We start from the raw sequence: 26,703 nt of genomic DNA, 5'->3' as shown, positions 1-26,703 counted from the left end.
GTGCTGTCACCAGTCCTGATGGTAGTGTTCCCAGTACATCATCTGGGAAAGGCGATGTAAAAGTACATAGTCTTTTAAATCTGGGGAAAAAAACACACAGCAAAAATTTTTTTACTGTGTTGAAGCGAAAAAGAAGTGTAACTGAGGAAAAGTTAAGTGCTGATGAAAAAAAAATTGCCAACATGCCATTCTACACACGCAGTAGCAAAGAAAGAATGAGGCCTTCGCCTTTCTCTATTAGTGGCAGATCCAAAAATGTTAACGAGCCTTCTTCTTGTACGGTCACTCGTGGCCAAGCAAGACCAAGTAATTTGGAGTCTGAAAGTGGTGCACAACTACTGTTACGCGTGAAAACCGAGCTGCAAGAAAACAGTAAGGCATTAGAGCATAATGTATGCTCTGAATTAGAAATGACAACAATCCCTGTGGAGAGTCCATCCAACAGCAGTATGTCTAATCATGAGCATTCTGTTAGTGTACCCATAAAGAAGGGCCCTTTCAGCAGTTCTGCTGATGTGTGCCTGAACAGCCCGAGTGTAGCCAGTGATACACCAATTGAGGATGCCACTTTGGAAATAGAAGAGGATGAGCGGGAGATTTGTGTAGGCGACGAGTGCGCTAATGAGGATGTTGATGAGGATGAGGTTGTTTGTGTAAGTCCTGCACCAGTGGCAGCAGTTCTGGCACGTGACACGAAAAAGGCCATTGTCACGCCTGGCCATAAAACAAAAAAATCCACTTCTTATGTGTGGAATTATTTCTACCCAAATCCAGACAACAATTTTATAGCCATTTGTAGTGTATGTCAAGCCATAGTCAGTTGAGGGAGGGACCTTAACCATCTTGGAACCTCGCCTATGTTGCGCCATTTAACGAGAGTTCATGGCAAAGTTTTGGGAAAAGCTGAAAGTTCTTCCAAAAAAATTAGAAGCACTCCATCATCAGCTAGGACCCTCCAGTCACCGACATCCCGACGGCTGCAAAATACACCCACCACACCATCCTCATCAATATCCTCAGTAGCGCTCGGAGTTAGCCCTGCATCCCACTTATTAAGGCTGGATGACTCCTGCACTGTAATTGATTCCTCTGAAGAAAGCGTTAGTCCCACTGCTGCTGCTGTTGCTGCTGCTGGGGGTGAATCGTCAGCCCAGAGGAAGGCCAAGAAAATGAGCAGTCCTACATTTCAACAATTAACTGTGAAACAATCATTTGCTAGGGGAAGCAAATATGACAGCAGTCACCCAGTCGCCAAGCGAATCACAAACGCCATGGCTGCCATGTTAGTGTTAGATCTGCGTCCAATATCCACAATAAACGCAGAGAGCAAGAGGTGGTAACTAGGTGGAAATCCACCCTGTACATGCTTCAGAGGATGGAGGAACAGCGCAAAGCCATCCAAGCGTATTGCACAAGCCATGACACTGGGAAAGGAGGGGGGATGTATTTCACTCTTGTACAGTGGGGAATCCTTTCAGCGCTGTGCAAGGTGCTGAAACCATTTGAAGTTGTGACGTGTGAAGTGAGTGCTTGAGCCAAGTCATTCCTTTAATTAGACTATTGGAAAAGCAGCTTGAGAAACTGAAGGAGATGAAAGCCAGCAATTCCACAAAGTATGTTGGCCTTGTCGATCAAGTACTTAATTCGCTTCACAATGATCCTCGAGTTATTAAGATCTTGAACTCGGATCAGTACATTTTGGCCACTGTGCTTGATCCAAGGTTTAAGACCTACATTGAGTCTTTACTTGTAAATGAGCGAGATGTGAACTTTTGCAAGGAGCTATTGCTCAGCAAGTTGGCAGCTGAACTGGGCCTTGGCTTGACGTCGTGTCCTCCTTCAGTTTCTCAAGCAGCTGCTGCTCGTAAAAAATTTAATTTTCTAAAAAGAAGCAGGGAAGACGCAGAGGGCAGACCAGAACAGTTTAACATCTGGGCTGGTTTGAAGGATTTTTCCAAAAAATGTGTGACCCTGCCCATAACTCCATCCAATATGAGTATTAACATGCAAAGGATGTTGGAGGATTATTTTCAAGAGGTAATTGATATGGAAATGTCAGACAGTCCCTTTCCTTGCTGGGAAGAAAAGCAGGCCATTTGGAAACCCATGTACAAACTTGCTTTGCAATACCTAAGTTGCCCACCCTCCAAAGTGTACTCTCAACGAGTATTCAGTACAGCCGGGAACTTAGTTAGTGATCGCCGTAGAAGGTTACTTCCCAAAAATGTGGAGAAAATGATGTTTATAAAAATGAACTACATCTTCCATGAGGAAGGCTCTGATGGCGGATTCAAGCGGCGATGAATTGATAGTCTGTGATGATGATGTACACACTGATGAGGGTGAGGATGAAGATGATGACGATAACATCTTTTTAAAACTTTCTATTTAAGTTTAGGGTGCAATCTACCCCCAAAGAGGAAAGGGACTTGGGGCATTTCCATATCACGTACCGTCTTGAAAGGCTGCTGTTTTGGCAATTTCTCATTATGGGAAGGGTGTCATACACAGACTGACCCCAAACTGCCTTTGTCCATTTCAAATAATATTGTACAGTCTATAACGGCTGAATTTTTTTACTATTTTCTACAAGTGGAGGGAGCCTATAGAGACAGAAACCAAACTGCCTTTGTCCATTTCTTTACATATTTAACTATAAGTGTAGGGTGTAATATACAGCCCAAGACGATGGCTGCATTGCCAATATGCATAGATGGAGAGGAAGACAATCTGGTTTGTGTGTAGAATTAATGACAGCCTACCAGGAATTAAACTCTTTTTTGGATAATTTATTAGCTTTACAATTACATTACTTATCCTAAAAACAGGTGGAGCACTAAATTTAGTTTATGGCCAAAAACATTGATTTTTCAACAAAACCAAACAAAATCAAAACCAAAACCAAAACACGCAATGGCAGTTTGGCAAAACCAAAACACGATGGTAATCCAGATCCAAAAGCAAAAACAAAACCCAAACACGAGGGTCAGTGAGCATCTCTAGTAAAAATGTACTAATTGGGCTACAAAATGCCATTCTGCCCACTGTACACTTAACCACGGATATGTGGACAAATGGAAGTGGTCAAACCAAAGACTATATGACTGTGACAGCCCACTGGGTTGGTCATTCGCTGTCACCAGCAGGAACAGCAGCAGCATGTACACCACTAAGTAACATTTCTCAAAGGCAGGCCACTCTTTGTATCACCGGGTTTACTAACAGGCATTGTCTCACTTCTGGTATTACAAACGGAACCCAATAGCCATGTAGATCTGTAGTAAACAGAATTTATTTTGATACAGAAATAAATCTTAAATGTCCAGCAAGCAAGTCCAAAGTATCAACAAGATAAATATCTTGTAGAGGTATCAAGTAATTGTATTCCAAATCACAAGGGAGCAAGGTTCTGTGGAAGCATCTGGTTCAGACACAAACACAATACTCGAGCAAAGGCTGCATAACAGGAAGTCCCTTTTCTAGGCCCAAACAGGAAATGAGATCCAAGATGGAATCTTCCTGAGACAGTTCTGGCCATCTTGGATAAGGGCTATTGTAAGGGCAAGTTCAAATCAGAGATCCAAGATGGAAACTTCATGAGGCAATCACAGCCATCTTGAATGAGGGCAAATCTAAGGGCAAGAACATAACAGGATGCCCCCTTCTCAACGATGTCCTCCGGACGACTTAGGACCAGGTTTCCCAGGATGCTGTTGATGAAATGCTTTTACCAAAAGTGGGACATGAACATCCTTTGCAGATTGCCAAGAGTCATCTTCTGGCCCATATCCCTGCCAATGTAGCAGATACTGTAATTGGTTTCGAAACATATGAGAGTCCAGGATCTTTTCGGCTATAAATTCCTCATGCTCATCAACTTGAATTGGCTCAGGAGGAGTCAAAGAGCGACCAGGAAATGGATTCTTAACTGAAGGTTTTAGTAATGATACATGAAAAACAGGATGTACCTTCATGGAATCAGGAAGATCCAATCGAAAAGCCACTGAACTAATCTGTGCAATGATCTTATATGGACCAATAAACTTACTTACCAACTTGGAAGATGGTACCTTCATCCTTAAATGTCTAGTTGACAACCATACTTCATCACCAATATTAAAAGTTGGAGCAGCCCTTCGTGATCTGTCAGCATCACGTTTATATCTTTCTTGAGCAGTTTTCAATGTCTCCTTCAATAAGTCAAGATTACTTTGCATAAGAATCAGTCTATCTTCCACAGCAGGAATTGGAGAGTCACAAGGTAGATTGGGACATATATTTGGATGATATCCTAGATTAGCATAGAAAGGGCTAAATCTTGTAGATGAATGCTGAGAATTATTGTATGCAAACTCAGCCATGGGGAGGATATCAACCCAATCATCCTGTAGGTGACAAATATAACATCTAAGGTATTGCTCAAGTGTTTGGTTTGTTCGCTCCGTTTGTCCGTTTGACTGTGGATGAAATGCAGTGGACAAGTTCACCAAAATGCCAAGGGATTTGCAAAACTGTTTCCAAAATCGTGATGTGAATTGAACGCCTCGGTCAGACACCACATCATTAGGAACGCCATGCAAATGAAAAACTTCTTTTATGAGTAAGTCAGCTGTTTCTTTTGCTGTAGGAGTACCCTGGCAGGGTATAAAGTGACCCATCTTTGTCAGTCTGTCAATTACCACAAAGATAGTGGTCATATTCTTAGATTTCGGAAGTTCTACAATAAAGTCCATGGAAATGGAATCCCATGGACGTGTAGGTATTGGCAAAGGTTGTAGTAGTCCAAAAGGAGAAGCTCGAGGAGTCTTAAATCTGGCACATGTTGTACAAGAAGATACATATTTTGCTACATCTTCCTTATAGTTGGGCCACCAGAATGAACGGCTTAACAGTTCTTGAGTTCTCTGAAGTCCTTTATGGCCTGCTAATTTAGAGTCATAGAATAGTTGCATGGCCTTTAACCGTGCTTTTTCTGGAATGTATAGCTGATGTGCCATATGTAGAATCTGTATCATATCCTTTCTTTAACTCTGTTAATAACTTACTTGTACAAATAACCCCCAAAAAATTTGAATCAGGAATTATTGTTTGAACAGATTCTACCTGTTGAGGATTTTCCATATAGGCTCTTGAAAGAGCATCAGCTTTTCCATTCTTTGATCCATGTTTATAGGAAATGAGGAAAACAAAACGGCTTAAAAAGAGAGCCCATCAAGCTTGTCGGGGAGATAATATTTTTGCTGATTTAAGGAATTCCAAATTCCGATGATCGGTGAGGACTATTACTTGATGCTTTGCACCTTCTAAAAGATGCCTCCATTCAGAAAAAGCAGCTATAATGGCAAGAAGTTCCTTATTTCCCACATCATAGTTCCTTTCAGAAGCAGTCATTTGCCTTGAATAAAAAGCACAGGGGTGAAGTAACATCTTTTCTCCTACTCTTTGTGAAGTTACTGCTCCTATAGCTGAATCCGATGCATCAGTTTCCAAAACAAATGGGAGTGTAGGATCAGGATGAATTAATATAGTAGCTGATGTGAACTTTGTTTTTAAAATGGAAAAAGCTTTATCAGCTGCTGGTGACCACTGACAAGAGGAAACCTTTTTTGTGAGCTGAGTAATGGGGGCAGCAATTCCAGAAAAGTTCTTTATAAAACGTCGATAGAAATTAGCAAAGCCCATAAATCGCTGTACATCTTTGACGTTTTTAGGTATGGGCCAATCTACCACAGCATGCACTTTACAGGGATCCATACACAGTCCTTGAGGGGATATAATGTAACCCAAAAATTTTATTTAAGTGCGATGGAATTCGCATTTCTCCAACTTGATGTATAATTGGTTTATACGTAGCCATTGTAAAATAATTCGAACATGTTCTTGATGTTCTTGTAAAGAATTAAAAAAGATAAGGATATCATCAAGATATACAATAATGAACAGATCAAGCAAATCTCGAAAGACATCATTTATAAAATGTTGGAAAGTAGCAGGGACATTGCATAACCCGAACGGCATCACGAGGTACTCATAATGTCCATACTTTTTTCGAAAAGCCGTTCTCCATTCATCACCTGGTCGGATGCATATTAGGTTGTACGCTCCTCTTAAATTGAGCTTTGTGAAAATACTTGCTGTCTGCAGTCTTTCCAATAATTTTGGGATGAGAGGAAGTGGATGTCTGTTCTTTATAGTAACTTTATTTAATTCTCTATAATCAATGCATGGACGCAAAGATCCATCTTTATTTTTTTTAAAAAAAATAGGATCCCCTGCTGGAGATTTTGAAGGACGTATAAAACCTTTAGTTTCATTTTCCTCCAGGTAAATCTTTGGCGTCTTTAATTCAGGTTCAGCTAATGAATAAATCCGACCAAAAGGAATAGCAGCCCCGGGTAATAGATCAATGGGACAATCATATGGTCGATGGGGTGGTAATTTGTCAGCATTTTGTTTGTTACAGATATCTGCAAAATCCTGATATTGAACAGGCAATTGTTCCTCCACAGAAGAGGGGGACACTGAGATCTGATTCTCTTCTTGTGCAAGCAGGACCACACTAATAGGATCTTGAAACGTTAGTGTTTGAGACTCCCAGTTAATGACTGGGTTATTGTTAGTGAACCACGGGAGACCCAAAATTATGGGGAAATTTGGAGAAGAGATGAGAAAAAAGTGAGTTCGTCCTTATGATTGGGTTCTATCATCAGGGACATAAGTTCAAGTCTCATGTGTGATGGGACCAGAATTCAGAGGGGATCCATCAACTGTCTCCATCAATACAGGAGTCTTTCTTTCTTGAAATACTATATGATTTTGTTTAGCAAAATCTATATCTATGAAATTACCATTGGCTCCTGAATCCAGCATTGCCATGGTTGAAATAAGTCGAGAGTTTATCTCAAGTTGTATTGGTATTGAAAAATGATTCTTTATTCTTCTGTTCTCTCTCTCAAATGTAGACAGTGAAGAGATTTGAGGAATAATAGCATTCAGTGGATGTGAACAGCATGAAATAATAGATTCCTGGTCAGAGTCTTTAGGTTCCATCAATGTAGCAACTGTCTTGCGAGGTCATTGAGAACAATTAGATACATAATGTCCAGATTTACCACAATACAAAGAGAGATTTTCTTGTCGTCGTTGATCTCTTCTTTCAATAGAAACCTGTTTGTGAATGGTATCTATTTGCATTGGCTCAGACTCCTCAATTTGTTGTGTTGCAGGAGTTCCAGAGTAAGTTGATATTGCTGGTTCTGGATAATTAGGACGAGTCCACATGGAGCCCCATCTTTCTTGTTTCCTCTCCATTTGACGAGCATCAATACGAATACAATGTTTAACAAAGGCTTCAAATTCAGTGGGTGCATCAGATAACCCCTTTCGATAAACAGACAGCTTAGCTTCCGAATTCCAATCTGTGTCCAAGATCCATCTTCGGAAATCAGAGGTGTATTCAGCCACTGAACGTCTTCCCTGACGCATCTTTAATAAAACTGACTCAGCAGTAGCACTACAATTTGGATCATCAAATATCTGGTTCATTGCATCCATGAAATTAGAAAGATCTTGTAATATGGGATTTTTTGCTTCTATCAAAGGAGAAGCCCGTGCCAAGGCATCATCTTTCAACAATAAAAGAATACAATGTACTTTCTGTACATCAGTCAAAAAATAAGTAGGATGTAAATCAAAATGCATATTACATTGATTAATAAAACCTCTGGATTTTTTACGATCACCTGAGAATCGAGCCGAAGGTAGTGGGAGTGTGGGCTGATGTACTGCAGCTGAAGGTGCTACAGCATTAACTTCTTGAAGCCGCACCTGTAGTTCTGTAATAACTCCATTTTGTAGCGCTATTTGATCTTTGAGTTCATGAACATTAATTTGCAACTCAGATACCTGTTGCTGTTGCAGTTGAAAATTATTTGTACACTGGGTCTCAAGTTCTTGAAATTTTGCATGAAATTCCTGTAGTTGTCTTGAAGCAGAATGCATGTGGAAACTGAGATCTGAAAGTCGCTGTAAAGCAGTTGGTTCTGTCCCGGCGGGGTCCGTCATTTTGGTCACGAGTATCCTGTCACACTTCTGGTATTACAAACGGAACCCAATAGCCAGGTATTTCTTTAATAAACAGGATTTATTTTGATACAGAAATAAATCGTAAATGTCCAGCAAGCGAGTCCAAAGTATCAACAAGATAAATATCTTGTAGAGGTACCAAGTAATTGTAGTCCAAATCACAAGGGAGCAAGGTTCTGTGGAAGCATCAGGTTCAGACACAAACACAATACTCGAGCAAAGGCTGCATAACAGGAAGTGCCTTTTCTAGGCCCAAACAAAAAATGAGAGGCCATCTTGGATAAGGGCTATTGTTAGGGCAAGTTCAAATCAGAGATCCAAGATGGAAACTTCATGAGGCAATCACGGCCATCTTGAATGAGGGCAAATCTAAGGGCAAGAACATAACAGGCATACAGCTGATAATTTGTTATGAAAACTAAGGGATGTCATTGATACATGGCTTATGCCACTTGCACTTTTCCCAGGATATGTCATTTCTGATAACGCCACCAATATAATGCGAGCATTACAGCTGGATTAATTCCATCACATTCCCTGTTTTGCTCACACAATAAACTTGGTGGCACAGGGCTTCTTGAAAAATAACCGTGAGGTGCAGGACATGCTTTTGGTGGCCCTTAAAATTTTGGGATAATTCCGGCATTCTGCCACAGCATGTAGGAGATTGCAGCAGCTCCAATTACAATTTAAGCAAGAGGTGTTAACAAGGTGGAATTCCACCCTGTACCTGCTTCAGAGGAGGAACAGCGCAAAGCCATCCAAGCGTATTGGACAAGCCATGACATTGGGAAAGGAGGGGGAATGTATTTCAGCCTTGCACAGTGGAGAATCCTTTCTGTGTTGTGTAAGGTGCTGAAACCATTTGAAGTTGTGATATGTGAAGTGAGTTCAGACTCTGCTAGCTTGAGCCAAGTCATTCCCTTAATTCGAGTATTGGAGAAGCAGCTTGATAAACTGAAGGAGGAGATGAAAGTAATTCTGCAAAGTAAGTTGGCCTTGTAGATCAAGTACTTAATTCGCTTTGCCATGATCCAAGAGTTAATAAAATCTCGGATCACTATGTTTTGACGACTGGGCTTGATTCTAGGTTTAAGACCTACATAGATTCTTTGCTTCCAACTGACTGAGATCTGAAGAGATGCAAGGAGCTCTTGGTCAGCAAGTTGACCGCTCAAGTGGTCCATGGCTTGATGGCGTCTCCTTGTTCATTTTCTTAGGCAGTTGCTGCTCGTAAGAAATTGCACTTTCCAAAGAGAAGCAGGGATGACGCAGGTGGCAGAACACAACAGTTTGAAATATGGTCTGGTTTGAAAGAATTTAACAAAAAAAAGTGTGACCTCGACCATAACTCCATCCGATCCTACTATTAACATGCAAAGGAGTGCGCAGAGCCGATTTACTGCACGTTGCGCTCAGAATGCGTGCCTTCATGAATTAGGTCCTGTATGTTTCATTATCAGGGTGTGTGTCCATTTCTTTATATATTTATATATATATACATACATACACACCCTGATGCCTGTATATACCAGGAAGCACTCACCTAGCCTGTTACTCGCAACACCTCTGACATCTAACAGTACTCTGCCCCATCTCTGACACCTCACAGTACTCTGCCCCATCTCTGACACCAAACAGTACTCTGCCCTATCTCTGACACCTCACAGTACTCTGCCCCCATCTCTGACACCTCACAGTTCTCTGCCCCATCTCTGACATCTCACAGTTCTCTGCCCCATCTCTGACACCTCACAGTACTCTGCCCCCATCTCTGACACCTAACAGTACTCTGCCCCATCTCTGACACCTCACAGTACTCTCACCTTGTCTCTGACAGATGAAACAGAGTGGAATAAGATTTTTCCCGACTGCGCGGGAAGAGCTCAGTCCCCCATTAATGTGGATACAAAGAAAACAACATATGACCCATCTCTGACCACCATCCAGCTTTCTGGGTATGACGTGGAATCGGGAGAAACTTTGAAACTGAAGAACAACGGACATACAGGTAATCTATGTGTTATTTATATTGTGGAATATGAAATACATTGTACAATAAAACATAACGGAAGAGTCTAATATCTATATTCAGTGCAGACCCCCTGGAGGAAGATGTATGACAGAGTGAGGGAGAAGTTGCTCAATCAATTTATAGGCTCATAGCAGGTGCGTGAAAGGGTGGAGTTATCCTAAAAGGAACAAATACAGAGAAAATCCCCCAGCACTCTGCTATACCCAGCAAAGGAGCTGCCATTTCTACTTGTACATAAAAATGCAGAAGTCTCAGTTACACACATTTTCAAAAGTATATTTAAGCCACCGGCTACTTCATGGTGATTCTGCCAATGGGTGGTCCTAACTCTAAACAGTGAGAGTCCCTATTTTTGGGTCATACATATATGTGTTTTTAAATTGAGAGCTAACCTACCAAGAGGTACCCCAAATTATAAGATGCTGAACCCCCACTCACATCTTCCTCCTGCATATCAAGGAAGGGGGGTTAGCAATAAAAATGTGCACTATCGTTATATATATATATGGAAATAAGGTGAAAGAGTTGTAGGACCTATTCCTTCTTCTATTGTTTATTGTGATGCACTCAGGGTAAATGTATCACTGCAAGTCTCCGGTGGGTTTGAAAGTGGAGATGTTGCCTCTATACCTTAATGTCTCTGGACTTTCCATTTAACTGTTTGTTGCTTCTCTTCACAGTGGTTTTACAGCTCCCCGATAGTTTAAAGATAGTTCAGGGTCTTTCTCATATATATCAAGCTGCACAACTTCACTTCCACTGGGGGTCCCGCTCCAGCCCAGGATCGGAGCACACCGTTAATGGCCAGAAATTCCCAGGAGAGGTAAGTGGAAAATCCGAACATGTTTACTACGGCTCAGGAATGAACCAATTACTTTATCCATGGAAAGGAGCCTGGATCAAATATAGATCCATATTATATATCCCCCAATCACTTAATGGGTGTTCATGGCTGGACAGTTGTCTTCCATGTTTAGGGTTCATTTACAGCTATAGTGATCCACATACGTCATGTCCTGGAGAATACCCAGGTATCCTGAGTCGTGGCCAGATGGTCCGGCTCAAACATGACGAATCTGATTCATAGTGAAAGATGAATGATTACAGACAAGTCCGCGTGACAACAGACCCACCCCTCACTTATGTCTAACCTACAAATCTTTTATGTCATATGCTAGGAGCGCAATCATTTAAGCTTGAATGATCTAATACAGCAGGAACAACTTCCCAACGTATGTAGAGAAACAATACTATAAAATAATCTTTGTTACAACACACTCAGCAAATCCCTCACAGGTGTACATGTGCTCCCCGCCCCCTGACAAGTGTACATGTGCTCCCCGCCCCCTGACAGGTGTACATGTGCTCCCCGCCCCCTGACAAGTGTACATATGCTCCCCGCCCCCCGACAGTTGTACATGTGCCCCCCCCCCCACTCGCTGGTCAGATGGAAGTGTCCTTAGTGAGTCTGGGGGCTCTCCTGGTATAGAGGTGATCTCACCCCCCACAAACTCCCTTTATTCTACACACGCTCTCTGGCAGAGATTACTTTTACTTTAGAAGATGTCTCACCTGATTCAGATGAATGTACTGAGAAATGTGACACGCAATAGCCATGTTATAGATAAGACATACATGAAGCTGCATTGAGAAACATTGTAATTTATTAAGTGGTTGTTCCAAATAATGATGATTATTTTGAAGTGATTATTCAATTTTCCCCATCACAATCCTGTGAATCCTGAAATTCACCCACCAGCTCTTCCAGAACATGACCCATGCACGCCCCAGCCTACATACACGCCCCAGCCTACATACACGCCCCAGCCTACATACACGCCCCAGCCTACATACACGCCCCAGCCTACATACACGCCCCAGCCTACATACAACGCACAGCCGCATCATGCAGAGCATTGACATTGGTCTCTTCCATAGATTCACGTGGTCCATTTTTCCACCGAGTATCAGAGTTTGGATGCTGCCATGACCCAACCAGGAGGCCTGGCAGTGTTAGCCGCCTTCATACAGGTACAGTGTCAGTGTTTTTGGACCTTCTTGTTGGGCCCGAGTCATTAAGGAAAGTAAAGCATAAATGGAGTAACTTTGAACCAGGGCAAGACCATGTTGAATTGGGGGAGAGGTAAAATTAAAATGTGCGGACATATCTATAGTTGGGGTAGGACATGTCCTAGATCAACTTTAAATTTCAGTGTAAAAATAAAGCTATCAAGTATTTGTGTCCTACATGAAGAAACAGCCAGTATTTATCTTACATGCAAAATAATACTAATTTGTACCCTGTGCATTGTAACATGGTTTGTCCAGGAGAAGGTTTACTCCTTTTCTTGCCTTGCTCTCCTTAATGACTCAGGCCCGATGTCAGGAGAATGTCTGGTTCTCATTGAGTGTATATGGCAAATGAAACAGCATTGTACGTAACTAAAGAACCACAAGCCTATGATAGAAGGTGAGAGAGCGACATTAATCACAGGGGATAGACAGGAGATACAAGGGGGTATTAGGTGAGGGAATGGGATGGAGAAGAGACAATCACACTCGGAATGGATATGAGGATAAACTTGGGTTGACAATGAGATCCCAGACTTATATCACCATATGAACCTTCTATAGGAAGCTGTTAAGTGTTTTTGTCCTGAGGTTCTGCTGCCACTTTAATGAATTATTCCCTGTTACAGGAAGGACCTGTTGATGATGAATCCTACGGGCATCTTCTGTCATATTTGGATGATGTCAGAGAGGCTGGTGAGTGCACTGATAAGAAACTCTGTCATTGTCAATTAGTCAATTCTCTTACCTGCGCCGCTCACAACTTAAGCTCAGTTGCATCTTGTCCGGATTCTGGAACGTTGGGACTCGGGATAGGTACTATTCATCTCTTGGAAAGCTGGACAATGAGGAGACACTCTAGGTCTTCTTCCCTCCAACCAGCCCTGACATTAAATAGCATTTATATTTATTAAATAGGCCTGTTTCACACCAACATTAAATGACTAGCTTCCGAACCACCCAGTATTAAATACCAATATCCCATCACCCCACTGTAAATCATATCTCCCAGCTGTCACCACGTAGGCAGGATGGTCCTGACAGATGGCACCCACTGAGCATGCACGAGCTGGCACACACATGGGGCCAATATTGTCAGGACAACTGAATGTCACTCAGATACCTCGGCAATATTTTGTTGCTAAATTGCAATTGTCACAAAACAATGCTCATCTGAGCCTATGTGACATCTATGTGGCAAAGGGTTAATCACTGCAAACCCACCTGCTCTAGCAATGAATAAAATCCCCATTCTGGGACCTCATGTTTTAGAGCTGCTCCGTGTGGACATCCAGGGACATCTATCTCTTACTTACTGCCTGATATTTTAATTATAAACACCAGGGGTCGGATTTTTGAAGGAAAGGAAAGCAAGAGAAGGAGTAACTTTGCAATTATTGCACACTGTGCCATGCTGCTTCTACCCCTTCACACTGTGCCATGCTGCTTCTACCCCTTCACACTGTGCCATGCTGCTTTTACCCCCTTCACACTGTGCCTTGCTGCTTTTACCCCCTTCACACTGTGCCTTGCTGCTTTTACCCCCTTCACACTGTGCCACGCTGTTTTTACCCCCTTCACACTGTGCCATGCTGCTTTTACCCCCTTCACACTGTGCCATGCTGCTTTTACCCCCTTCACACTGTGCCTTGCTGCTTTTACCCCCTTCACACTGTGCCATGCTGCTTTTACCCCCCTCACACTGTGCCATGCTGCTTTTACCCCCTTCACACTGTGCCATGCTGCTTTTACCCCCTTCACACTGTGTCTTGCTGCTTTTACCCCCTTCACACTGTGCCATGCTGCTTTTACCCCCCTCACACTGTGCCATACTGCTTTTACCCCCTTCACACTGTGCCATGCTGCTTTTACCCCCTTCACACTGTGCCATGCTGCTTTTACCCCCTTCACACTGTGCCTTGCTGCTTTTACCCCTTCACACTGTGCCATGCTGCTTTTACCCCCCTCACACTGTGCCATGCTGCTTTTACCCCCTTCACACTGTGCCATGCTGCTTTTACCCCCTTCACACTGTGCCTTGCTGCTTTTACCCCCTTCACACTGTGCCATGCTGATTTTACCCCCTCACACTGTGCCATGCTGCTTTTACCCCCCTCACACTGTGCCATGCTGCTTTTACCCCCTTCACACTGTGCCATGCTGCTTGTGCTCCCCCTACACACTGTGCCACACTGCTTGTGCTCCCCCTACACACTGTGCCATGCTGCTTGTGCTCCTCTTACACACTGTGCCATGCTGCTTGTGCTCCTCTTACACACTGTGCCATGCTGCTTGTGCTCCTCTTACACACTGTGCCATGCTGCTTGTGCTCCCCCTACGCACTGTGCCATGCTGCTTGTGCTCCTCTTACACACTGTGCCATGCTGCTTGTGCTCCCCCTACACACTGTGCCATGCTGCTTGTGCTCCCCCTACACACTGTGCCATGCTGCTTGTGCTCCCCCTACACACTGTGCCACGCTGCTTGTGCTCCCCCTACACACTGTGCCATGCTGCTTGTGCTCCCCCTACACACTGTGCCACGCTGCTTGTGCTCCCCCTACACACTGTGCCACGCTGATTGTGCTCCCCCTACACACTGTGCCACGCTGCTTGTGCTCCCCCTACACACCTTGCCACTCTGCTTGTGCTCCCCCTACACACTGTGCCATGCTGCCTTTGCTCCCCCTACACACTGTGTCACGCTGCTTGTGCTCCCCCTACACACTGTGCCATGCTGCTTGTGCTCCCCCTACACACTGTGCCACTCTGCTTGTGCTCCCCCTACACACTGTGCCATGCTGCCTTTGCTCCCCCTACACACTGTGCCACGCTGCTTGTGCTCCCCCTACACACTGTGCCACGCTGCTTGTGCTCCCCCTACACACTGTGCCATGCTGCCTTTGCTCCCCTTTGCTTCGGTTATTTCACTTCCCTTTTCTATTGTTTTCTTTCTTCTCTTTTCTTCTCGTCTTGTCTTCTGTCTACTTGCCACCGACTCCTCTCTGCGACGCTTCTTACTGACTGTTGGGCGTGATGACGTCACGCCCGACATTCAGTGCGGACAGCAGGGAGGAGGAGGTGCCGACGCACGAACAGGTGAGTATTCTTTTTAATTTTTTAAAGGACCCAGCTCCCCTCCACCAACAAAGAGGCTGGGCTCAGTCTGGAACCACCGGTTCGCCGAACTGACCTTAAAATTCTATGGGGAGACGTATGTGGGGTTAGACGTGTGTGATTTCTGCACTAAGTGGGATTTTCTCACAAAGTGGACGAAAATGCACAGTTAGACAACACAGTTGGACAAACATTGGACTACATTTGACTTGCTTTTATTCCCAGCAATAAGCAACATCTGCCACAGCCTATTTCTGCACTACTTGTCTATTTATATGGAATACTGCTAAGAGGTAATTCTTAAAATACCCTTGCTTTTTGCTTTTACCCCTTTTATCACAATGTTTCACAAATTGCTTTTCTTAGTCTCATTTCATGGCATGATCTTTAGGACTGTGTCATCTTTCACCCCTCCACCAACACACAAATTTGTTCATATTGCACCTGCATTACTCCACTCACCTCTATTTAACACCCATGAACTGTTGTCCTATTTATTATCTCTAACAAGTACAGCCTCCACCTGTCGCCAGAAAATAAAAGGCCACACATCTTACAATCCCCTTGCCTATCTTTCGCTCACTCTGCTTCTATTAGCTGGTGATATATCACCTAATCCAGGTCCCCCACACTCCTCACACACACATACATCAGAACACTACCGTTCTATAGCAAACCTCAAACACATCACCTGTCTCCCCTCTCTTCCCAAGTCCTTTAAATGTGCCCTTTGGAATGCACGCTCTGTTTGTAACAAACTTACCTCCGTTCATGATCTCTTCCTCTCAAAAAACCTCAACCTTCTGGCAATAACAGAAACATGGCTCATGCAATCAGACACTGCCTCACCTGCAGCACTTTCACATGGTGGCCTCCATCTCACCCACACCTCCAGACCTGAAGGCAGACAAGGAGGTGGGGTTGGACTACTTCTCTCCCCACAGTGCACATACACAGTTCTACCAAATGTCCCATCACTCACGTTCACATCTTTTGAAGTACATGCTATTCGCATTTTTAATCCATTCTCCCTACGTGTTGCGGTGATCTATCGTCCCCCTGGAGCACACCAACAATTTATTGAGGATTTCTCTGCATGGCTCCCTCACTTCTTATCTTCAGACATCCCCACCATCATCATGGGTGACTTCAACATCCCCATTGATAACCCACCTTCCAAAGCTGCTTCCAAACTACTCTCTCTAACATCCTCACTTGACCTCTCCCAGTGGATTGAATCATCTACTCATAAGGATGGCCACTGCCTTGATCTTGTTTTCTCTAGACTATGCTCAGTTTCTAATTTTATTAATACACCCTTCCCCCTCTCGGATCATCACCTTATCAGCTACACTCTCACCCCCACTTCTCTAACCTCTCTACTGTCTAACTCAACCAAGCTTCCTCATACTCGTAGAAATCTTAATTCTATTAATCTTCAACAATTTTCCACCTCTCTCCAACACCTTCTCTCCCCTATCTCTACATTCTCACCCCCTGAGATGGCAGTACCTCATTTTCACCTAACCTTAGCAACGGCCCTTGATCAAGTGGCTCCAGCGACACTTCATACTACACGTCGACTTCAATGTCAACCGTGGCACACCAAAGCAACACGAAATCTTCAAAAACTGTCCCGTAAAGCAGAACGTCACTGGCGTAAATCTCGAAGCTCTAATGACTTCTTCACATATACTTCTGTCTACCACTCCTATCGAAATGCTCTGGACACTGCAAAACAAACATACTTTCAATCTCTTATCTATGCTCACGCTTCTAACCCCAAACGCCTTTTCAATACATTTAATCATCTTCTCAATCCTCCCACCCCGAACCCTCCATCTACTATCAGTGCTCAGGATCTTGTTTCCTACTTCAAGGACAAGATTGACAAGATCAGACTAGAAATGGTATCCTCTTCCTCAACAAGCCATCAGCTCATTTCCTTCCCACTACCCTCTGACACCCTTTCTTCATTTGACCCCACAAATGAAGAGGAAATTTCTACGCTCTTCTTATCTTCCTACTCTACCTCCTGTCCTCTTGATCCTATTCCCTCGCAAATTGGTAGATCCCTGTCTTCTGTGCTCATTTCACCTCTAACTCAAATCTGTAATCTCTCACTCTCTACTGGCATCTTTCCATCACTATACAAGCATGCAGTGATTACTCCTATTCTAAAAAAACAAAACTCCGACCCAAACTCTCTCTCAAATTACCGTCCCATCTCTCAGCTCCCTTGCCCCTCCAAGCTTCTAGAGAGACTTGCCTACACTCGCCTCACACGCTTTCTTTCCACAAACAACCTGTTGGATCCTCTTCAGTCTGGCTTTCGTTCTCAACACTCCACAGAGACTGCGCTGACCAAGGTTGTTAATGATCTGATCACTGCTAAGACTGAACGCCATTACTCTCTCCTAATTCTCCTTGATCTCTCGGCTGCATTTGACACCGTTGACCACTCTCTTCTCATACAAACGCTGCAATCCCTAGGTCTTCAAGACACAGTTCTATCCTGGTTCTCATCTTACCTCTCTAATCGCTCTTTCACTGTTAATTTCTCTGGAGCCACCTCTGCTCCGCTTCCCCTATCAGTTGGAGTACCACAAGGCTCGGTGCTAGGTCCTCTGCTGTTCTCTATCTATACCGCTTCTCTTGGAAATCTAATAAGTTCCTTTGGCTTTCAGTATCATCTCTATGCGGATGATACCCAAATCTATCTATCCTCTCCTGATATCTCGACATCTGTGTTGTCCCGTGTAACTGACTGCCTTTCTGCCATTTCATCTTGGATGTCCTCTCGTCAACTCAAACTTAATCTTTCTAAAACAGAGTTAATAATATTCCCACCCGCCAACAAGAGCATACCTGACATTTCTATCTCTGTTGATAACATGACCATAAATCCCACCCCACAAGCTCGCTGCCTAGGTGTAATCCTTGATTCACGCCTATCCTTTGTTCCCCACATTGACTCTATATCTAAATCATGTTACATACATCTAAAGAACATTTCCAGAATCCGCACATATCTCACACAAGACACTGCTAAAACCTTAATTCATGCACTAATCATCTCCCGCATTGACTATTGCAATTCCCTCCTTACTGGTCTTCCCAAAAACAGACTCAAACCCCTAAAATCTATTTTGCATGCTTTGGCAAGACTGATTTTCCTTGCAAATAGCTATTCCTCTGTTGAATCACTCTGTATGTCTCTACACTGGCTGCCTGTCTTCTACCGAATCCAATATAAAATACTTTTACTAACCTACAAGGCCATCAACAAAGCTGCACCAACATACATCTCCTCTCTTGTCTCAAAATATCTCCCAACTCGGCAACTCCGTTCTGCAAAAGATCTGCGTCTCTCATCCACCCTCATTACATCCTCAAATTCCCGGTTACAGGACTTTTTTCGGGCTGCACCCACTCTATGGAACTCTCTCCCTCGCACAATAAGACTCTCCTCTGTTCTACAAACTTTCAAGCGTTCTCTGAAAACCTACCTATTCAGACAAGCTTATAATATTCCTCAACCACCATCTTAACCTCACTACCTTTAGCCTGTTACACAATTTCACACAAGACAACTACCCCCGAACCAACATTGTTGTGTGACAGGATCATTTAGCTTATGAGTCACCCTACCTTTGCAGTCTGGCTGGGCCAAGATGCAAAATGTATACTTAACCTCATGTGTCAATCTCCCATTGTCCCATAGATTGTAAGCTTGCGAGCAGCCTTCTCACCTCTTTGTCTGTTTTACCCAGTTTGTTTATTAGTTTATTACGTTTGTCCCCAATTGTAAAGCGCTACGGAATATGTTGGCGCTATATAAATAAATGATGATGATGATGATGAATTAGGTATCGGTTCTGGCGAACAGGTGCGAACTGGCTGAATCCCACCACTGGGTAGGACATGTCCTAGATCAACGTTTAATGTCAGTGTAAAAATAAAGCTATCAAGTATTTGTGTTCTACATGAAACAACAGCCAGTATTTACCTTATGTGCAAAATAATAAACTCATTTGCACCCCTTGTATTGTAACATGGTTTTGCCAAAGTTAAAAGCTACTCGTTCCTTTGCTTTACTTTCCTTAATGAATCTGGCCCCAGATTCTGTTGCAGAAGGAGATTCAGATCAAAACAGCACCTTAATTTTGTGATTGGGGACCTTGTTTTTCTTTTTTGTTAAGCGTCCAGGCCACTGTCAGGCCCGGGAGATACAAGCGTTGCAATCCAGGCACCTTTCGTTGCATCTACTAAAACTGCGTCTGCACTCCCATCAACCAAGGAACAGCTGCAAGATCTGGGGTCTCAGAAACTATCACTTCCCCAGGAGGGAACATTCCTTGGAGGAGTCCTGCTTGTACCTAGAATCGGCTAAAGCAAGTTTTCCTTCTCTCTCTGGTAGCTCCTAGTAATCGTTATCCAGTGACCACCTGATTCCTCACTCCTGCCAAGAGCTATGCCAAGGTGCTCTCTCCCGAGTGCTGATTCCAGGACCGTGGCAGACGTGAGGCACGTAGCCATGGTGCACCCCACTACAAGCCCCCATTCCCTCCACATCATACCTACCTCTATCGCTCTTAGTCCATAGTGGCATCTATACAAACCCTGACATGTCACTCTCCAATGATAAGTGGAGCTCATACCAGCAGGGAAGAGGACAAATGATAGAGTCAGACCTGTATTAGAAACATAACACATTGATCAAGCAGAACTGTGTACTATACAAGGTTAGAATAACCACTAGTGGGATAACACTGCCATCTGGTGGTCATAGACGAGTAGGGCCTGATTCAAATTGCGTTTTAAAAGGAGCACGGAACTTGAGCATAATTCCAATCGTATTCAAATCCGAACGTATCTCCAGATACTGTATCTGGTCCAGGTCAAAGGGATTTACGAACTCAAAACTCTGGAACCATAAAGCCTCAATCTAGACTTCAATCTGAGTTAATTCCTAACGTTATAAAACCTCTTGCACCTATTTTCTCCTGTAGCATTTATATCAGACAGAAAAGACGCTGGTTTTCCCATTAACAAGCAGTCACGCGTGATACATGTCAGATCTTTATTTATTTTGCTTGTTTTAATATTTTATTCTTTTTAAAAATATTTTTTTTCTTTATTTCTTTCCATTTGTATTTATTTATCCTACCCTTGATCCAATATGATGATACCAGCAATCAGCCGGCTTCATTCACTATTCTTATCTTGTTTACCAATGTTTATTAAAGACAATAATGGTCACCCACTCGTTCAGAGGGAGATGCTATTTCTAACCTCCTCACCACTATACCTGTATCTGGATAAAGTCTCTAATGGACGAAACACGTATGAGTCCCACTTCAATTACATTTTTGGCCTATCAGCAGCTTCCGCGTTCCCCACGCGGTCTAAACATCCTAACAGAACGAGGACAATCTGATCTGGCAACACGAAGAGCGGGCATAGGGTGAGTGCTGCTCCAGGGCGCTGCCGCTCCGTAACGCTCAACGCATATCCTGCAAAGAGATATTATCACTGTTCTACACTCTGTTGTATTGATTTTATTTCCAATTATTTTATTTTCATCTTCGTTTTTTTTAATTCTATTATATTTATTTTCTTGCATTTTAATATCTGATTTTTCCCTCTTTGGGTTGCCATCCTGCTGGTATTATTCATCAGTGTTCATGTTTGTATTTCACATACACATTATTTTACAGATGTTATTACACACTTAAACGTTCACAGTTAGCGCTTGTTCACTACAAGGTCACGTCAGAATGTCATAAATGAATAACTCAGCAGTATAATCATTAATAAAAATATGAATTTAAAATTGTATTTTTTTTTACACAAATCCCAATTGTGAGCATACAATGCATTTATACAGTCTATCTTCCTTGCTTACCGCTGTTCTGTGCTAGCTAGCGGCAGACATACATGTAGTTTTTAATATAAAGACTATGCTGTGATAGTCATCACTATCACTTGCCCTGTAGCTGGTACAAGTGATACGGCTGACACCAGGCGTACTTACCAACAACCCAGGACTTCAATCTACTGCATCTTCGTCGGCTCGCCCTTACTGTACATGGTCTATGTTCCTCTGCCCATTCCCTTCCCCGTTCTGCCTCTCTAGTTGAAGGCTGTTGTAAGTGACATAGGCGTTCGTTGGCGTAACGCCCGTGTTTCTACTGGGAATGTGCAGAGCTATTTCACTCAAGATACGGAACACAAACGGACTACGTCTGAACATAAAGTAATTGTAGTCCCAGGAAGATCTAAGAAAGGTGCTACTCTATCCCCCTGCACAATCATTTCTTTCTGTTTGCCTGAAATATAAGTCTGAGGTTCCTGAGATAAGTCCTGGAACACGGGCATACAAGGACTGCAAGAGACCGACTTCTAATCTACTCAGAACCTACAAGAAACTCTAGCCATAAAAAGTAACTCGAGAAGTGTCCTGGGTGGCAGACACCACAACATTTTTCACATGTTGATGGGTAAGACAGTCACAAGTTCCATGTGTGAAGATAACGGGATTATCTGGCCTAATTATACCCACCTTCCCCTGGCTGACCACCGAGGAATGCCTTACTATGCCGGGGAAGCCTATCCAGGACAAAAATACAGTTAGAAAGGTACAACAGTATACTTATTGTAATAAAAATAATCACTAGAATTCTATATACAAACAGTAAATAAATGGTAGGTTCACCATATTATCTGTTCCCCTTCAGCACACCCTCTGTCCTCGCTCAGGACACTCTCTGCCCCCCCCCCTCTGAACACCCTCTATCCCCTCTTCAGCACATTCACTGCCCCCCCTCTGAACACCCTCTGTTCCCCTTCAGCACACCCTCTGTTCCCCTTCAGCACACCCTCTGTTCCCCTGCAGCACACCCTCTGTCCTCGCTGAGCACACTCTCTGCCCCCCCCTCTCTGAGCACCCTCTGTTCCCCTTCAGCACACTCTCTTTCCCCTTACTCTGAACACCCTCTGTTCCCCTTCAGCACACTCTCTGTCCTCGCTCAGCACACTCTCTGCCTCCCCTCTGAACACCCTCTGTTCACCTTCAGCACACCCTCTGTCCTCGCTCAGCACACTCTCTGCCCCCCCTCTGAACACCCTCTGTTCCCCTTCAGCACACTCTCTGTCCTCGCTCAGCACACCCTCTGTCCTCGCTCAGCACACTCTCTGCCCCCCCTCTGAACACCCTCTGTTCCCCTTCAGCACACCCTCTGTTCCCCTGCAGCACACCCTCTGTCCTCGCTGAGCACACTCTCTGCCCCCCCTCTCTGAGCACCCTCTGTTCCCCTTCAGCACACTCTCTTTCCCCTTACTCTGAACACCCTCTGTTCCCCTTCAGCACACTCTCTGTCCTCGCTCAGCACACTCTCTGCCCCCCCTCTGAACACCCTCTGTTCACCTTCAGCACACCCTCTGTCCTCGCTTAGCACACTCTCTGCCCCCCCTCTGAACACCCTCTGTTCCCCTTCAGCACACCCTCTGTCCTCGCTGAGCACACTCTCTGCCCCCCCTCTCTGAGCACCCTCTGTTCCCCTTCAGCACACTCTCTTTCCCCTTACTCTGAACACCCTCTGTTCCCCTTCAGCACACTCTCTGTCCTCGCTCAGCACACTCTCTGCCTCCCCTCTGAACACCCTCTGTTCACCTTCAGCACACCCTCTGTCCTCGCTCAGCACACTCTCTGCCCCCCCTCTGAACACCCTCTGTTCCCCTTCAGCACACCCTCTGTCCTCGCTGAGCACACTCTCTGCCCCCCCTCTCTGAGCACCCTCTGTTCCCCTTCAGCACACTCTCTTTCCCCTTACTCTGAACACCCTCTGTTCCCCTTCAGCACACTCTCTGTCCTCGCTCAGCACACTCTCTGCCCCCCCTCTGAACACCCTCTGTTCACCTTCAGCACACCCTCTGTCCTCGCACAGCACACTATCTGCCCCCCCTCTCTGAGCACCCTCTGTTCCCCTTCAGCACACTCTCTGTCCTCGCTCAGCACACTCTCTGCCCCCCTCTCTGAACACCCTTTGTACCCCCTTCAGCACACTCTCTGCCACCCCTCTCTGAGCACCCTCTGTTCCCCTTCAGCACACCCTCTATCCCCTCTTCAGCACACTCTCTGTCCCCCTCTCTGAACACCCTCTGTACCCCCTTCAGCACACCCTCTCTCCTCACTCAGCACACTCTCCCCCCTTTTGCAAAAAAACACAAATCTTTACTTATCTGTCTTCTTCTTTTCCATCAGCCCCGCAGCTCCCCACTGCCACCATTGGGACGATAGATGACATCACACCCGACAGCCAGTGAGGAGTAGAAGAGGAAATGAGGGGAGGGGGATGGAGCTGCAGCGGCAGAGTGGAATCGTGGAGTCAGCACAAGGGGTAGCTCCAGGTGCGCAGACTCATTCATAATATAAAAAAAAATTAAATGTTGCCGGCGCTGCGCCCCCACCCTCCCAGCACCCTAGGCTGCAGCCTGATCAGCTTATTGGTTGATCAGGCCCTGTTAGTATGGGGAGGATGGGTGAGAATTTACACCTGGGTGTGAATGACTATTATAACTGCCATATCTTTTCTGCAACACATCACAAATAAGCAATTTCACATTTCACATTCACTAAACTTTCCACACAATTGTATATGAAAATCACATGATTAGGTCCATTATTAAGCAAGATATGTGATTACTATAGTTACCTTATGAGCATATGATTTAAGTTTGACATATGTCTTAGGCCTAATCCCAGTGAGGATAAATATACCTAAAGATATCTGCAAATATTGATCATAAACAAGACTGGTCTTAGATGGTAACTTCAAGGAGCACAGATCTCCTTGGACCATACACCTTGGTGTCAAGTCGGTATTATCTCTACACATCCTGGACTAGACTTCAGTAGCAAAAGATATCAAGCTGCGATTTTCTTGGGTGAGTTTAGTCCCACCGATGTATGAAGTGCGAGATGATAGTCAATCGCCAGTAAACAGATGTTACCAAAATCGCCACGCTACAAATCGCCATTCCGAATTTTGCCCATTTTAACAGTACAAGTTGCCAAATGTTTGAAGCTGCGATACTGCAAATCGCCACAATTTCGCTGTCAGAAACCCAGAATCAACACGCTGCTTTGGATAGGCGCGATTAGAAACCACATAATGGTCTATGCCGCTAATAGTCTTATAAAAAGGCCCATAACTTCATTAATCTAAGGGTGGATGAAAAAGGAGAGGTGAGGAAAGTTATTCTTGGGTATTTTGGCGAAACATAACTTTTGGAGACTGCACAGAGAAGGAGATATGAACATCCCCAACACCAGGGTCCGTTTAGGCTGCGCAGAAGCTGGACTCCCTCTCAGAGCAGGAAGTTATTAAAAGGTTTAGGCTGAACACAGCAAACCTCCTGCAGCTGTTTGAGCTTTAGTATATGTGGGTGATATAGTGTAAACTGAGAGTGCGATCCTCTCACCTTCTGTATCGCTGTATGTTCATGTGTTTGTGTGTGTGTATGTTTATCTAATATATAAATGTCTAGTGGCGTGTGTTAGTTTGTCTGTCTGTGTGTGGAAAAAATAAAACCAAGCTGCAGCGCCACCTGCTGGGCAGAGTTATACACTGACCTACTAAATTCTTAGTGTGTGTGGAAAAAAAATTCAGAAAGGGCTGAAATTTCGTATACTAAGATGTTTTTAATTTGTTAATTTAATTTGTTAATTGTTAAAAGTGTTTATAAAGATTTAAAATATATATATATATATATTTCTTGAAGGAGAAGTGACAGTTGGGAGTGGTTGGTGGTTGCCGGGGGTGACAGTGGGGAGTGGTCGGTGGTTGAGGCCTGGGCTATGGCCCAAATGCATGACAAGAACCTTTTTAACACCTTAAGTAGCTTGATTTGACTAGAATGCATGAGTATCATGCACAGGTTAACTTGTATATATATATTTATATATATATATATATATATATATATATATACCACACATATATTATTTGTGTCACAGGAAAAAGCACAGAGATACCTGGGTTTGATATTCGTGGATTATTACCCCAACGGCTTGACAGATATTACCGCTACAATGGATCCCTGACAACCCCACCATGCTTCCAAACGGTCAACTGGACCATCTTCAACCAGACCATCTCTCTGTCCGCAAAACAGGTAGGAGTGTAACAGATGTATCCTCAATGCGTTTCGTCTGTCACCTCTCTCGAAGTGACAGACGAAACGCATTGAGGTAACGCTATCGATATTATCTGTTTTTAACGAGTGCTGGACTGTTGGTGATACGTTAGATATCTATTACAGCCGATTATGGATACATCTTTTTGGACTAACAGATAAGCTTTCTATTGCTTCTATAATGTGAGTGCATTCATTGCATTGTTATTGAACAAATCTTTGTTTATTACGTATTACACTATATTCTCCCTTATAATTTTTTATGACTATCGCATGGAGGATAAGATTTAACCATACATATTTCCACCCAAAGGATGACGATCAGGATTTGTTGTAGATAAGCCAATTATATATGAAATCCGGTAGGCATAACTTTATTTGGGTGATTAGGAGACACAGAATTTTGGCTTCCTCCCTTCTTTCAATTTTAATTTTTTTGTTGCTATTTCACCTTTCTTTTCACTGACAGTGACCGGTGCTGTATTGTGGAATGATTACTTGATTATTTTACTGCTGTTTGGATTGATCTCTATCTCCACATCACAATGTGTGCCAGGGAGGTATCACAATACCCCACAATTACTGGTCTTCTGCATTATGTCTTTATATGTATGGTGAGATCCAGAGGGATATCCTGACAGACGTAAGGATTCACTACTAGACAAGTCTCCATCTGGTACTCCTAATACCTCAATATAGGGTCCATTATTCTTATATATTATTACACTATGAGACGCCTTTGCCGTTTTATGTTCTAGAAATTTATCCGGACTGACCATCTGGTACTTTGCAATTTGGCTGCCGCTTGCAAATGAGACAAGTGTTTGTGGGGCTCTTGCAGATCTATATATATATATATATATATATATATATATATATTATATACACTTCTTGGACATTTATATTTGTGTTTCGTTGTTGTTACTAGCGCCATTTATATCTTTTTCTTGTGCCATATATATAGATAGATAGATACATAGATATAGATATATTTCTCTTACTAGATCAATCTCATTAATATATGTCTATCTTCTCACAGTTCTGTCTCAGTTAGTTTTCTCCTCCTCACACATAGATCTGTCTCCTCTCTCCCTCACCCGGTTGTGATTCCTCCGCTCTCCACTGTAACTGACACACTCCCTTGTCCGGTCTGGTGTGATTGTGCAATATCTTTCCAGCCACCGGGGACTCTGGGAT

The 26,703-nt window shown here is 43.7% G+C and overlaps 1 protein-coding gene across 1 annotated transcript in view; it reads left to right on the top strand.

Moving 5' to 3' along the window:
- CA9 (carbonic anhydrase 9) overlaps nucleotides 1-26,703 on the top strand; it is a 115,549-nt gene that overhangs the window by 58,551 nt on the left and 30,295 nt on the right. Inside the window, exons 3-7 of the mRNA XM_075187509.1 lie at nucleotides 9,926-10,096; nucleotides 10,801-10,943; nucleotides 12,059-12,151; nucleotides 12,820-12,886; nucleotides 25,328-25,485. Coding sequence (XP_075043610.1) covers nucleotides 9,926-10,096; nucleotides 10,801-10,943; nucleotides 12,059-12,151; nucleotides 12,820-12,886; nucleotides 25,328-25,485 — 632 coding nt within the window. The remainder of the gene's footprint in view (nucleotides 1-9,925; nucleotides 10,097-10,800; nucleotides 10,944-12,058; nucleotides 12,152-12,819; nucleotides 12,887-25,327; nucleotides 25,486-26,703) is intronic.

The sequence above is a fragment of the Mixophyes fleayi genome, chromosome 1 (genome assembly GCF_038048845.1).
Source record: "Mixophyes fleayi isolate aMixFle1 chromosome 1, aMixFle1.hap1, whole genome shotgun sequence".
Taxonomy (NCBI): domain Eukaryota; kingdom Metazoa; phylum Chordata; class Amphibia; order Anura; family Limnodynastidae; genus Mixophyes; species Mixophyes fleayi.
This window is presented reverse-complemented; position numbering and strand designations above follow the sequence as displayed.